Source organism: Meleagris gallopavo, chromosome 4 (assembly GCF_905368555.1).
Source record: "Meleagris gallopavo chromosome 4, MGAL_WU_HG_1.1, whole genome shotgun sequence".
In the NCBI taxonomy this organism is placed as follows: Eukaryota; Metazoa; Chordata; class Aves; order Galliformes; family Phasianidae; genus Meleagris; species Meleagris gallopavo.
This window is the reverse complement of record NC_139407.1, coordinates 13,142,696-13,157,373: the sequence shown is the minus strand read 5'-3', so window position 1 is coordinate 13,157,373 and position 14,678 is coordinate 13,142,696. Positions and strand designations below refer to the sequence as shown.

The 14,678-nt window shown below is 41.5% G+C and overlaps 2 protein-coding genes and 1 non-coding gene across 12 annotated transcripts in view; 1 reads left to right on the top strand and 2 right to left on the bottom strand.

Moving 5' to 3' along the window:
• SH3D19 (SH3 domain containing 19) overlaps nt 1–3,864 on the top strand; it is a 75,814-nt gene extending 71,950 nt beyond the window's left edge. For all 7 annotated transcript variants that reach the window (XM_085222199.1, XM_085222198.1, XM_085222205.1 and 4 more), the window contains one exon: nt 712–3,864. In XM_085222199.1, the coding sequence (XP_085078325.1) occupies nt 712–828 (117 nt within the window). In that variant the 3' untranslated portion in view covers nt 829–3,864. The remainder of the gene's footprint in view (nt 1–711) is intronic.
• A 2,598-nt stretch (nt 3,865–6,462) lies between these two features.
• RPS3A (ribosomal protein S3A) lies at nt 6,463–10,118 on the bottom strand. Of its 4 annotated transcripts, none has more exons than XM_085222207.1 (6): nt 9,898–10,118; nt 9,267–9,370; nt 8,229–8,416; nt 7,861–8,069; nt 7,193–7,302; nt 6,463–6,628 (listed from the first exon to the last, which is right to left on the bottom strand). In XM_085222207.1, the coding sequence occupies exons 1-6, from the start codon at nt 10,101–10,103 to the stop codon at nt 6,507–6,509; spliced, it is 939 nt and encodes a 312-aa protein (XP_085078333.1). In that variant the 5' UTR covers nt 10,104–10,118; the 3' UTR covers nt 6,463–6,506. The 4 variants fall into 4 exon arrangements, with proteins under 4 accessions (XP_085078333.1, XP_003205487.1, XP_085078336.1 ...); XM_003205439.5 differs by lacking the exon at nt 9,898–10,118 and adding an exon at nt 9,724–9,879; XM_085222210.1 differs by lacking the exon at nt 9,898–10,118 and adding an exon at nt 9,525–9,768.
• On the bottom strand, nt 6,872–6,942 carry LOC116216638 (small nucleolar RNA SNORD73). The gene has a single exon (XR_004159780.1). It is a non-coding gene; the product is annotated as a small nucleolar RNA SNORD73 (small nucleolar RNA).
• Nucleotides 10,119–14,678: the final 4,560 nt, after the last annotated feature.

Sequence of the window (14,678 nt, the reverse complement as noted above, 5' to 3'; positions counted from 1 at the left end):
CTAAGAACCAGCAGACGTTTGCATCAGGTCCAAGATTGCATTTATCAACTGGAACACATTACTTTAGAAAGAGAAAATAATTAGTTTCTGCGTTAGCAGCTTGCCTTATGGGATGGATGGATGATTCTTTAAAACAGAAAAGGGGAACTGAGGTACTGGTAGAAAGGCTAGAGTTATGCCAATACTTTGAATGAAGGGTATGGCACGGGAAGATGAAAGCAGGACTGAAGATCAAACATGGAAGATAAAACTTAATTTAAAGGCCATACTGAGCTTCAACTGCATTCCTTTTTGAGAAAGTTTCCAAAGGAAAGAGGGAAGTTTACAATTTGTAGAAAATACTGGGACTGAACTGAAAGAAAACCACTGAAGTGTTTGAAGAAGAAAAACCCTCACACCAGAGCAGGAACACGCGCAGTGAGCGAGGCAGCAGCCTGTAAGCAGTCTCTGTAACACACCTACCTACCTGCAGGAAGTTATCCAGGAGCATTATTTTTTCCTCTCACAAACTGGTGGTTTTTTAACCCTTGACAAGAATTTACACTAAGAGACGGTTAGGTAAATGTAATTTCAAAGAAATCTAACAGGAGCGATCATCTCCAACTACCATCCTGTTTGATTGCTATTAATTGCTTCTGAATACCATGAACAGTGCATGCCCTAATACTACATGGAAAGCTGTAATGGCTCACGTTACTCCTTCTTTTACAGGCAGGAGATTTCATAACAGAGCTGGAATCTGTAGATGAGGACTGGATGAGTGGAGAGATACAAGGAAGATCTGGGATATTTCCCAAAAACTTTGTTCAAGTTTTAAAAACACCATGAAGTGTTGCCTGTCTTTCTACTCCCTGTGTCTGGGAGAGAATGTTTTCAGCACAGACATCAATGTATCCTGACTATCTATGTTTTGCACTACTTATTCTGGACAGTCATACTAGTATCTTAAAGTCAAAAAAGATTTTAGTCTTTTGTGACCATGTACTTAGTCATGCTTCAGGAGAGCTCTGAGAGCAAATACATGTGCGATTTTCAGTGGTCTTCAACTAGGGAAAGACTGTGGTGCAACACCATTTTAACTTAAATAGTATTCTGTTATGTTTACTATCTGGTATTACACTTATCATGTACAACCTCTGCATAAAGTAAGCTTATTTGAGCTTTTTAAGAACTGTTTAAAGTGATGTTTTTAATATATAATTGCAGTATGTAGATCATGTTCAATATTCAGGTTTCTTTACTGCTTGACTCCCATGTTAGCAGAATTCACTTAAGAGTTAGATAACTTAAAGTAGAAAAATGTCAAATTAAACTGGTAAGAGGAAAAACTCAAATCCTTGTGTAGTAATCTCCTGTTCTTAGCCCAAGCAGCTCAAAAAGGGAGATCAGAAAAGACTTAACTAATAGCACTTAAACTGGTTTGAACCATGTTAGACCTTTCTGTCCACCTCAAACATCTGTCAAAGATAGAGCCTTAGTTTTCCTACTATTCCCTCTTTGCCAAGCACCACCCTACCCTTCTTTCCCAGTAGGAGTTGTGATGGACAGCATTTATTCCGTTTTCTCAGTTCCCTTCCCAGCACAGCTATACTATTTCAGCAATTTGCCCCTCCACCCCCTTATATTTAAGTGGAAAGCCTGTCTGCACTCCGTCTGCGTTTCATTTACCACTCAAGCACTGGAACATACTTCAGCAACGCTATTCCTATCTCTAACTTGAAGGTTATTATGCAGCCTTGGTTTTGGCTTTCAGCAGGCACAGGGTTAGCTTTCAGGTTGTTAGCACATACCAGCTATACCAAGCATCATTATAAATGGTCTGTCCCAGCTTTAAGGATAAAATGTCTTGCAAGAGGTTACTTCAAAGATGCTCAAACAAAATCATTTAGTAAAAGCAGCAGCATGACTTGAGCAACAGCAACTGACCATGACTGAGGTATCTGGACCTTCTGACAGGAAATGCCATTTTGTGACACTGTTTCTGACAGAGTTGTTAAATGAGTCTTGATTAGCAGCTAACTTCAGACTGGAGGAGTAAAAAACTTAACTGCAGTGCTGACAATATTCTATCACTTTTGTACCATATGGGAAAAAGAAGAAACATCAAGTTGTTATTATGAGTCATTATTTCAAAAGCGTAGATATCAAAACATACAACAAGATCTTTCTACCTTAAAGTTCCAGTTGTCAGAATGCTACCAGATGAGTGGTTGATGGAGAGTGTGGAAACTAGAACAATCATGACTCACCTTGAGATGGTTCAGCTTAGTTTTGTGTTGGCTTACAGTTCTGTTGATAGGAGGTCCAAACATGGCAACAAGTACCTACTGGTGCAAAAATCTTTTCCCTCCCTCCCCTTCAGCAAAACAATTAATACAAGCTTCCACTCAGAACTAAAGTGAAGGAATTCTTCCAGCAGGGAACATGTCTTGGAGATTAGCAGCACACTGGGGCTCATCTGAACCATCCTCAGCACTGGTTTGCTCTTCAGAATTTATAGTTACACCACAGTAGTTGCAAATACAGATATTAGCACACTTATTTCTCTAGATGCTTCACCAGTGTGAAGTGCTGTACGCTTACGTGTCACCATCACACGACTCGAGGATGAAGATCACACAAAGCTTAAATGAGCTACAAACTGGATTTTTAATTGCATTAAAGGGATTAACATTATAAAAACCATTACCGCATATGTGCTATCCTAGAAAGATGGAAACATCACAGTCTGTGCAGCTATTATTCAGTTTTAACATCCCAACAAGCCTGTCCTGAACTCATGTGGAATTCAGCTTAAACTGAAGTCCACCTCAGAGGCAACTCTCTCCAAGCTCTGCTGCCTGGAGCTGCCCAGGGCTCTTCATATAGATAAGCCAGCCCTTGCTTTCTGTAGGACTTGGGCAAAACAAATGAGAGATTTCTCCAGTGAAATAAATACAAAAGAGAGAATTTAGAAATCTAAATTTCTAAATTTTTAACTTAAACCATAGGCCACCCCCTTGAAACTGGCTTCTTCCATTATGACCTGTACCAAGACAAACTCTCAATTTCTTGTGAGCAGAACATGAGAAGAACAAACAAAACCACTCCAACAAAGAGAATACCAGGTCTTCATAAAATATACAATCACTGTGGTGGGAGGAGGAGGCTTAAGTGTATAATGTTTACTTATTGTTTGCCTGGCAGTTTTTTAAGGTTTTTATACAAGTCACCAAGTAGAATTGAATTTTTCTATATTTTTTTTTTCAATTTTCTCTCCCACATTTTTATAACTGTAATATTGACCAGTTGTTTTTCTATCTTCCACTGAATGTTTGAAGTCAGTGCCTGTCAGTAGTTAAGTTTACTCTACTTACATTATTCATCTCCTCCCAATCTTGCTGGGAAGGAAAAGCAGCAGAGCCTTAAAAGTCTGGGCAAGGACTGCCACCTACATGCTGTTTATGTTACTGCAGACAGCTTAACTACTAAAAATCGTATAGTGGCTTGCCTTACATAGAAGTGACTGTTAAAGACTTCATGCCTACTATCACCATGAAACTGCATACAGAAGATAGAATTTCTAAGGTGTACACTGCAGAAAAGGAAGAATGAAGTTGAACACCATTCCTAACTGCAGTACAGTAGCAAGTTTCAGCTGTAACCTTAGAATTCAGCCAGAGCCCCAAACATCAAGTGTAATAAGAAATGCTTTGATAAGCAAGGCTTGTATTGTTCTCTCCACTCTGGGACTATCTTCAGGAAGAAGACTTGGTTCTATGTGCAGATAACAGTGTCGTAAATAAATCTTTGTTAAGTCTAGTACACTTGTTATGGTACCTCTGTAAATTAAAAATGTATTTAACCAATAAATTTTTATAATTACGTTATGATTGCATTTTTATCATCCTACACTGTAGTGAGCTAAGCCCTCCACTCAACGTGACAGGGCTACAAATCATGTTCTGCTTGTATGTTTAACTCAACATGAAAAAACCCCCAAAAGCAGTATTTCATCTCTTCAGGAGCAGTGCAAGCCCCTCAGATAATCTTGATGGCTTCAACAGCATTTAGGCGTGTTTCACACTTAACACATGCAAAATTTATCACCTGCTGCCTGCAGCAACCACCCAGCACAGTAGGTGTCAGAACGATGGCAGTACTCTGTGACACAACTACTTGTTCTACTACATCTGAAGTGATTTTATAAGTACAGATGTACCCACAGCCACTCTGTGATAATGTCAGCAGCCTACTGTTAATAAACACAAAAAAACAGCTGAGAACAGTAGAAAACAGTAGAATGGCTTCTGAACAACTGAAAAAAGCAAGTTTTTGTTCTTGACCAACATAGTCTTACCTTAGCTGTTCTGAAACATACACTGTGCAGGCCAGCAACTAAAGGAAAAACAGGGCTAAGAGATGCCATTTTTCACAAACGTGCTCAGAAACAGCGTCTAGTTTTCTAACTCATTCTGCAGTGAGCACAGGCCAGTTCAGTCCTTAGGATTTCTTTGGTGGAATTACTGCAGAACAGCATATACATGCAGCATGCTTCCAAGAAAGCTGACAGATCTTAGTCTAATACGTAGCTTCAATACACGTATATACACATGAACTGCACTAAAAATTTTGTAGGCTAGGCTCAAGGACACTCAACGTTACCTGTACCACTGTATCCCAGTTGGCTTTTCACTCCCATGACAAGCTCTTGTTCTTGCTGGAGAAGTTATGGGTAATCTGCGATTTATAGCATCAGAATGTCACTTCCTAGAACTCTTAAGAGAAGGATGCCTGTAGCACTACAGCAAACCTTATTAAGTTCCGCTGACATTAACCACTAAATTAAGATACAGTTTCAACGTTACAGAAGAGCAAAGCAGAAGAATAAGAGCAGCATTTATCTCTTTCTTTTTTCACCATCATAAACGTTTTATATGTTCATTTTCCTCTACTACTCAAACTGCAAAGCAAATCAAGATCTGTGCTGACAATCTAAGAAAGGTGAGCTACCTGAATATCAAATCAAGGTAATTAGGATGGTAACTTCAAACAGCCTGTTTTTGTGTGCTCATACATGAATACTTCAGATGCTCTTGTCCTCTTAAAGTAACTGCTCATAGGAATCTTCAGACAAATGCAAAGTGTTGTTTAGTTAGCCCATCAGACAGTTGTGTACTGAGAGAAGGAACAGAAAAGCAAGAAAAGAGGCAAAACTAAACACTTTCAAGACACGGCTGTACACGTGCTGTGCTTTGAAGAATCACACCACCCAAGTTTAACTACCAAACTGAAAAAAAGTACTTTAACTTCCTTTCATAATCTTTCAACAAAAAAGCTTCTTAAATTTACTAGTTTTAACCAGGCACTTCTGCAAGAGTTTATGCAAGCACTGTAGTGAGAAAAAGGGAAAAGCTCCTCAAAACTTGCCTGTGTTCACTGCTTACCCAGTTACGCAGTGGGAGCTCTCCTGCAATTAAGCTTGCTATTAAGACAGTAAAGTAACTGAACCACAATATGAAATCACATCATCTACAGCCCACTAAAGGTCTTAGTGGAAGTCCTTACCACATTTGGCATGTTATTTGCTCCAAAACCTAGTTATCAACTGCAAGAAGGTAGAAATTATCAACCATGAAAAACAGCCCTCACTGATCACACCCACTATCTTTATTGCAAGATAAACTTGTTATTTTCCTCCAGTTCTTGTCCCAAGGGAATTCACAGCTAACAGGAAGAACCACCAACACCTCAGCAACCTTCCAAAATAGGTTAAAGCATTTTGTTCTCAGCTTTTAAGAAGCAACTGTGCCAACAATTTAATAGCAGAAGATGCGTGGTTTTTACCCCTCCCTTTATTTCTAAACAACATAAATAGTACCCTTTATCTCAGCCAGACAAGCACTTTAAGCTGGAATACCCAGAACAACAAAAAATGAGATGAACTACCTGACGCAGGTAACATAAATGATCTGCCAAGTAATTTGAGTGGTTTTAGAACACAGACCATTGCCATTTTACAATGAACGCCTCTCCCTCTGTTCTAATGTTCCATGAAAGATCACACCAAATTCAGTCACATGACAAATCCTGAAGATGCCTTCACAGTAAAGAAATGCTGAAACAAAAGGTTTTCCTCCATTTACTGATTAGCTCTGTACAGTGCTCCCATCTCACACTCTTCTCACCAATTGAATACAACCTTCAAACCCACCTTCAGTTTCTTCTGTGAGGACCAAAGTTTTGGGGGAAAAAAACAACACAGAAACCTTAGTGTATTTTCTAATAGCATCTTTCAAAAAAGGACAAACCATCATCTACTCCTTATCTTGCAACACGAGCCATTAAAAAAAAAAAAAAAAAAAAGATTTCCATAGCAATTATTTTCTCCTTTTCAGTTCAAATAGAGGTCTATCTTATTAAAAAAAATACATCTACATCTGACTGCAATATCACCCAGTATCAATACATGCAACCAAACACTTGTTGTGTGTAATAAATCTTTTATTTTTGGTCAATTTGTAGTTTCAGACAGACTCTTGCACAGGCGGCTCATATCCATCAGCTCGCTCTACTTTCGCACCTGCCTCATCCCCAGAAGCTTTTCCAGCACCACCACCTTCACCATGCAGTTCCATCAGCTTGCCCACTAAAAAGAAGTATTGCAAACAGTGAGATACACCTATTTTAAATAGCTTTGAATTACTGAATCGATTACCACGTACAAATTAAACCACCAGCACATGTAATGTAGTAGGTATGATCAACTCCATTGCAGAAAGCTCATGCAAGATGATGATGCTTAACTAAGTGATGGAGTCCAACATAAAGCAAGCAATGGAGTAAGTTACAGATACATATACTACAATAACCTAGTGCCTAATCATATGGGAATGTCAGAAAATGGGAAAGTTAAAATCATTCCATGTCATCTGGGACCGAAACAATTTGTCATCATTCATTCCCAAACCAGAGCCTTCAAATACTCAGTTTCAGGCAAGAAATCAAAAGCTTCTCAAGCTACTCAAACTGAGTAACCACTATGTGACTTCCCAGTCTGAAAGCCAAACATCTGACTAGAAAGACAAGCCTTTAACTACTACAGCCACACAATCTTTTGATGCTGCTTTAATATCTTTCCCCAAAAGGAGCTATTTTCACATCTCTTTCCTCCCCCCCCCCCATCCCTAGATGTGAAGAGTGATTGACTTACATTCAAACTTGGGCTTTTTCAGCATCTTAACCTTGCGGACATAGACATCATGAAGGGGGTAAATGGACTGACACGCCTTCTCTATGTCTTTGCCAATGCTGTCTGGGATCCTGTGTAGTCAAGAAAGCAGATTAGCACTAAAATGTTAGAGCTGTGGCTAATTCCTAGTCAAGCAACACACACTTAAAATAATTAAGAATACATGACATTCAAGAGGAGTTTGCATCAGTTCAACGAGATCGCCAGAGTGAGGGTGAAGTGTACTTAGATCACAAGACATTTTCCTTGCAACACTGGTAAGAACACAGCAAGCATGGTCCTTAGAGACCCAACCAGTAATCTAACTTTTGTAAGCAAGGACAGTATTTTGGAAGACTTCCCTCTGAGGAATCCAGAACATTTGCCAATTCCACCTATCAGAGTTACAACTTTATTCTAGACACTTAAATTAAAAAAATCTTTGGAAAGCCTGATTTTAAATTAATGCAAACATGATGGCTAATAATCAAATACGATGCAGAGACGAGTGTTCAAAGTAGCACATCAGCATTTCAGCACCAGAGACAAACTTCACATGGTCTCTGCCAAACACAAAAGTGAAGGACCAGCCTTCAGTCAGTAACTGCAACAATTATATGGACTGTAAAAGAGAAAAACCATCAGCTTACAGCTTATTGACAACTTCTTTTAGGTCATTGGTCTGGACCTCTCGGGTCATGATTTCCATCATCTTCTTGCGAATCTGCCGAACCTGCTGATGCTGGGCATACGAAGTCTTGCGGATTTGGTTATTACGCTTCTTTGTAAAACCCACACAAAAGAGGCGCAGTAGGTAACCATCGGTAGTTTTGACATCCACGTGGGCTTCAATCATCGTCTGGAAAAGAAACAGTTATGCCCATGAGAGGCTTCCCAAATGTGCACCAGACATTCATTAATATACGCCGATACCATCGGAAACAGCTTTAAAACACACCAGCAGCCACTTCCCCTCCTAAAGAGGAAAGCAGTAACGCAGACCTTGTTCTTTACATACCTGCCACTTCTTGACCATGGAACACATTTTGTCACGGGTGAGGTCCATTCCATGGAAGTTGGTCAGACAATTTTTGCCCTGAACGTCCTCAGTTATCAGCTTAAATTTACGGAAGGCAACCTCATCGTTCTGCAGATCAGCCAGACTCACTTCAAATACACGCCCCTTCAATCCATCAGAGGCAATTTCTGTATTATGAAAAAAATGATGCAACTTGTACTAATATTAGAAAACTATTACTCAAACCAGATACTAACCTTCCATTTTGAAGAATAACAATGTAAAGACAAAAACAAAGAGCCTTGTATTCTCAACATAGAAAGCAGAAGCAAATGAGTGCAGTTATTTCACATCTTTGCTTAAAAATTACAAATTTTAACGCTGCTTGACTCATACTTAGTTTACAGTGATCCTTATTTTAATGGTTTCACATGATGCAGTTGAAAATAACCACCTTCATAACTTGAAGTGCAACCAAGAAAATATATTAAACCACTCCACGTACCTAATCTTCCAAAATTAACTGCATCTAAAGCACTGTGCCTTCCTACCGAAGGGTTCCTTACTCTCAGATATGCAGCTCATTAAAGTTTACCCATTCAGCAATGCATCCTGATAATCACCTGCTAAGTTTGCATTTCTGTCTTTCCAAAGACCTCCTACTTAATAACTTTGAATTTCAGTCATGACCAACATGTCACTGTCTCCTTATCTCCCTTTGACATCCAGAACATCTCCGTAATAGTTCAACTCCTTATAGCTGCAGCTCGTCAGGAGCTCCAACCTTGTCTTCCTAACCACGGTTTGATATTCTTATCTAAAGAAGGACCATAATACAGTAATTCCCCTCTAACTAGATTTTAACTATCAATTTAAGATAACTCGCTATAATCAAGCAGTTCGTCTTTTTTTTTAATTCAAAACTCACATCTCGTACAAGAAAAACTGTCCGTCAGCAGTTCTATAGTTAAGTCTCATTTGAAGTGCTAATATAGAACAAATACCTATCTTTATACTGCATAAAACCCCAATACTCACTAGTTCCTTGAGTCCTGGTGACAAGAGTCTTCCCAATGTTTCTGATATTAAACATGGCTGGCGCTTTGACATCATACCAGTCCTTTTTGGAGAAAGGATCAACCCTTAATTTAAATAAAGCAAGAAAAAAAAAAAAAATCACGTTTTAACAGATTGAATTCGGCTGAAACAACTCCATCCCCAGACACTCCGTGAGATGGAAATGCAAACCGCACACTTCACAACCTCGCCCACCAAGGACACGGTGCCGGCCCGCACCTCACAGGGAGCCGCTCCACGGGCTCCTCCGCAGCCCGACCCGCGCGCGGGCCTAGGCCCAGCCGCCGCCATGACAGCAGCCGTCCTCAGCTGTCTGCGCCCGGCCGCCACCATCCGCCTCACATCCGCGGCATCCTGCGGCCGCCGCGCGCCAGGCGATGTCCCCGCGTCCCACCGCGTCTCACCCGGCCGCACTCACACTTTCTTCTTGGCGCCTTTCTTGCCCCCTTTAGTCAGGCGCTTATTCTTGCCGACCGCCATGGTGCCACCGCGCCGCGGAAAAGGGAAAGCCGGCTCTTCGCGCGAGATTATACGAGAGCGGTGCTCCCGCGAGAACTTCCGTCTCAGCGGTCTCGCGAGAATGGGGCCTCACCTGAGGCGAGGCTGCGCTCTGGAACGGAACCGCAGGGGGCAGTTTGTTCCTTCAAACCGCCTCTCTGTAGGCTGCGGCCGTCCGTGCCCGGCCGTCCCGCACGGCCTCGGCTCGCGCCCGGCGTTCCAAGCCGGCTGCTCGCGAGCAGCAGTTGTAGGAGCCTGTGAGGTACCGCAGCGCGCGTCGCTGAAATTACGGCTCTGCATACAGAGAGAGAAGGGCGAGCTCTGGAAATCAGCGCGGTGTTGGGAGAGCGTCGGTGAACTGGGATGAAAAAGCTACAGAGAAGGTTTACGGACAAACGAACTTATAACAATAATAAAAAAAATAAAATAAAATCCAACGAGCGCAACCTGCTGGGCCTTAGAGAAAGCTGTGCCTGTGGGGAGGAAGGGAAATGCTGTCACGTCCCAGAGCTGTAAACCAACCCTACGGAAGGGCTGGTTAGAACAAAGGGGTACATTTGTAAACAACGAACACAATTAGACTTTGGAACAACTTAAGACCGTCAGTTCCCCTCCCACCTCACAGCATTACTCAGTGCTGAAAGTCCGTTCCCTGTCGGTGTGCTTTGGCTCAAGTTAGTTGCTCGTTCCCAGGTGAGAGAAGCCCCGTGCTTTGAGTCAGGCAGGAGGTCAGTCCGGATAATCACGCTGCCCCCTCCGGTTTCATAGTGAATAATCAACTGAAATTGCAGCTCGGTGTGATGCTTCTTACAGAGGGACAAATACTGCCATGTGCTCTGTGTGCTTCGCTCAGAGACGCTTAAAACTATTCTTCCTGAGCGTGGCAAAACTCGAAAGAAAGCAAACCTAAAAGATAATTAAGTTGATGTCATGTGATCCCAACACCCAGGCACCAGGAATCATTTAGGATAAAAGCGTTGCAAGCAAGTGCAATAATTTGCACTGTGAGATGTCCAGGCTGGCTTCTTAGCAGAGTGCATTATAAGAGAAACATCCAAGCAGCAGCTCAGAGCATTCCAACTGCAGCTCTCTTATGACTTGACTTCCCTCTTCCTGCTTTCATGTTTTTCACTCATCAGCTTGAACCACATGCTGAGGACATAAGAAAAGTGCCTGCAGTTCCAGGATGGGAAGCCTGCCTTCCTTCAGGGTGTCAGGATGTGTGGCAGTACCAGCTGTAGTATGGTCTCAGTCCCACACCAGGTGCTACATGCAGACACAGGTGCTCAGCAGATCTCAGATTAACGACCCGGCTGTTGGACGACTGCTGCCCCCAGCACAGGCTCTGCCTTGCACACCGCTGCAGATCCCAGCTCCATTCCTTTGTGGCGCTGCAGCTGCTTGCCTCCGGCACCGGTCTGAAGTTAAGGCCCGAGCTGTTTGGGGCTTCTGAATCTGTTAAGAGCTGTGAGTTACAACATGTCCGGGGTAATAAAAATCTTGCACTTGGGAAGGGGCAGTTGTCAGCCACACAAAAGCCGTCTGTTATGTTTTACAAATGAAACCAGAGCAGCAGGCAGAGTTCTGATTACTTCATCAATTTTTTTCACACTAGCCTGGAATTTCATGTGCATGCCTACAGCAACTGGATTCTATCAGCAACTCACACTATCAGGAAGAGGGCTTCATCAGATGAGAGCAGACCTCCTGCCCACTGCCTCTAAGGTAATCAGGATTCAAGAAAAAAAAAAAAAAAAGGAAAGAAAAAACAAAAATGAAATCGCACACACACACAAAAAAACCCCAAACAAACAAACAAAAAAACCCCAACCAAACTACTTTGGGTTTTTCTCCTGAATGTCACAAGAGAAGGACCCCACCCAGAACAATAAGCTGCAACGTCCTTCTCCAAGCTGTAGATACGCAAAAACCTCCCCTCCGTTTTACTGCATCGTTGGCACGTTGCTAATTCAGATACCCTGCTGCCGACTGAGTTAACAGTGAAATCTCAGTTGCACAAATAAAACAACTCTTACAGCTTTGGAAATTATGCATCTCCTGAGGACAACTTTTGGGGTTTCCTAGAAGTTTTTCTATCAGACACCACATATAATCTGTTTACCTCTCAGTCGTTGCCATCTGGTTTTGCCCTACCTAGTAGCTGAAGGCTTTCTCAGCTCAAAGCACATAGAAAAAATGCATTTTATTGTCTTGAAATTTCTTTTTTAAATGAGTTTGAAACCAGCTCTAAAGGGGAGATAACAAAAAACAGCAAAATCAGAGGAGCAGAGGTGTCTGGCAAGAACCTTAGGAAGCCTACTGGAAAGAAGGTTCTCAGTGGATCTGGTTCCATCACCACTACGTTTCAACCAGATGCTGTCATTCAGCATTTCAAAGAGAATCAGAAAGGTAAGCAAATACTTTGAACACCTGTAGCTATTAAAGCAGCTAAAACATTTATCATTTTTTTTCTTTTCCTTACTTTCTTTTCCTTTCTTTAGAGGGAAATGCCCACTTGAGTCTGATCCAACTTTGATGCTAGCCTTGTGGATCAGTATTATGTGATCTCCAATGCTTCTTATATCCTGATTTGTTCTGTGAGTTTAAGCTGGGTGTAGTAGAAATGCTAAGTCATGGCCTGAAGCACTGATAGAGCACCTGGTGGGAAGGCAAGACAACGCAGGGGAGCTCAGATGTATGCAGTGTACTTGAGTGACAGGAAGGGGATAAGCCAGGATCCACCCCTTTCCAGACCTCATTTAAGTGCTGGCAGTGGGGGCAAGGGCCTCTCTTTAGAGATTCCTGTGTGTTTGAGGCTTTCTGAAGGTCAGTAGCTTTTTTTCCCCACTTTTTTTTCTTCTGTGTTTTTTGTTGTTACTTTTGGGTAAGTTCTTTCTTATTGCAGCCTGGGACCTTGCTGCTCTGCTGTTGTTGCTGTGCTTTCTATTGCGTTTCATTATGTCAAACAAGAAGCTTATTTTAGGTCTTTGTTTTATGTTTCAACAGGATTTTGAGTGGGTCATCAAAATGTAACAGATCATCTATCCACTACAAACTATTTCTTTTTGTGACATCCTTTGTTGTGTGAGAATCAAACAGATTTAATTTGTGAATAACTCGCAGCTTAGTTTGCTAAGTTCTCTGCTTCAAGTAGCCTTTTCCTCTCGTGTTTTACAGCTATAGTTGACTACATAAGTACGAGGTGGCATCCATCCTGCAAAGCTCTTGTGTACACTTAAGGTTAAGCAATACTCCAAAGGTCTTGACGTTCTTTGTTTTTTAGTGGAGCAAGAAAATCATTTCTCCAAATACTATCTGTTCCTAGGAAATACCAAGTAGCATTTGTAATCTGTGGTTGGTTGGGTTGCAAGTTTCCCCCCCCCCCCCCCCCCCCCAAAAAAAAGAAAAAAAAAGAAAAAAACCCAACTAACTGAAGAAAACTGTCTCCTTTCTATTGAAAGAGTGTATCTGTGGAACTCTTTATATAAATGTACCTACATCACTGACTAAATTACAAACAGCAATAGAAAACATCTAGCAAGTGTGATTTAAGATGGTTTATGGTCTTTCACTCTAAGCTATTTTATTGGCAGCATTATGAGAACACTGCTTTCTTTAGGAAACTAGCTGCTACCAACTTGATCTGTGAGAATAAGCTTTTGCTTAATTATGAAGTTTAGCATCTGTTTGTAACAGGAGAGTTTTGTGGGCAAAGGAGTGTTTGTCTTCTAACATAAGGGGCTTTTATTCCCACCTGGGAATTAGCTGCAAATTCATAATTCAGAAGCAGGAGCTTGCGTTGTTCCCTGTAAGTCTTAGAAACTTAGAGGAGTCAACATCTCCTGCTTTCTCCTTTGGCTTTCTTCCTTAAAGCTCCTTAATGAGTTTGAGGTTTCATCTCTACTGTCTGACATCACTGGCCTTGTAACCAGATTCCTCAATTTTTATTCCCCTTTTAGCCTGATATTTAGAGGTACTTAAGTATCAGAAACCTGCCTGTTTTCATCTTTCCTGAGTCAAAACAGCCCTGAGCATCTTTTTACAAGTTAAATGGAATGTTAGATGGAAAACATACTCATTTCTGCTCTGTATAGCTCTTTATTTTTGCCTTCAATAAGCAGATGTTAAGGAGTAGATCGATCAAGCCCAAATTTCACTTGGTTAGTGGGAATAATGTTGGTTATCAGCTCTGGTATGTAATTTAGGCAGATTATATCAAGGCCTGAATGCTTTGCAGTCAGAGTTTTTCTTGGTGAATATATATTTTTGTAGTGCTGCTATACCCTGTTTAATGTTCTGTTTTTGCTTCAAATTTACTCTGATTGAGCGTGCTATAAGTATTTATATCAATGTCAAAGTCTAGTTACAAACAGTCCCTTGCCTCATTTAACAATATTTTCCTTAGCTCCTTGGGATCCTGGTGGTGACACCAGAACTTCTGTGTTTTCTAATTCCCTTGCATGAATACAGCTTTCTTCCTTTACAGGTCCTCATTAAATAAAAATATTTCAAATATTTTGAATCACACCATAGCAAAACATTCTGGCATAACACATAAATTACTGAGAAAAAGCTACAGTGAGCGTGGATGCCTCCCAACATTAATAATAACAGGGCAGCACGTTGCATTCCTAGCCTGTCGCATTCTGTTTCTTCTCCACACTGCAGCAGCAACCTTCTGCTGCGGCTCTGCCTCTGCTCCAGCAGTGGGAAATGGACAAGGAAGGGAGGTACCAGGGTCCTTATCTGCCCTCCACTAGAAAATCACCTCTCGTGTTCTTCTTTTGCTCTGATGTGGTGCTCCCAGGTCGTGTGATGGGGGGAGATGGTAGCACAGTATTTGCGTGCTGAGCCCTGGTCCGCACCAGTTAGCCA

Excerpts from the sequence above, each read along its gene's own strand:
- RPS3A (XM_085222207.1), bottom strand. The coding sequence starts at position 10,103 with ATGCAGAGCCGTAATTTCAGCGACGCGCGCTGCGGTACCTCACAGGCT. Across the intron at positions 8,417-9,266 it reads CACCAGGACTCAAGGAACTA|AAATTGCCTCTGATGGATTG; the intron begins GTGAGTATTGGG and ends TTCATAATACAG. Across the intron at positions 8,070-8,228 it reads CCATGGTCAAGAAGTGGCAG|ACGATGATTGAAGCCCACGT; the intron begins GTATGTAAAGAA and ends TTTCTTTTCCAG.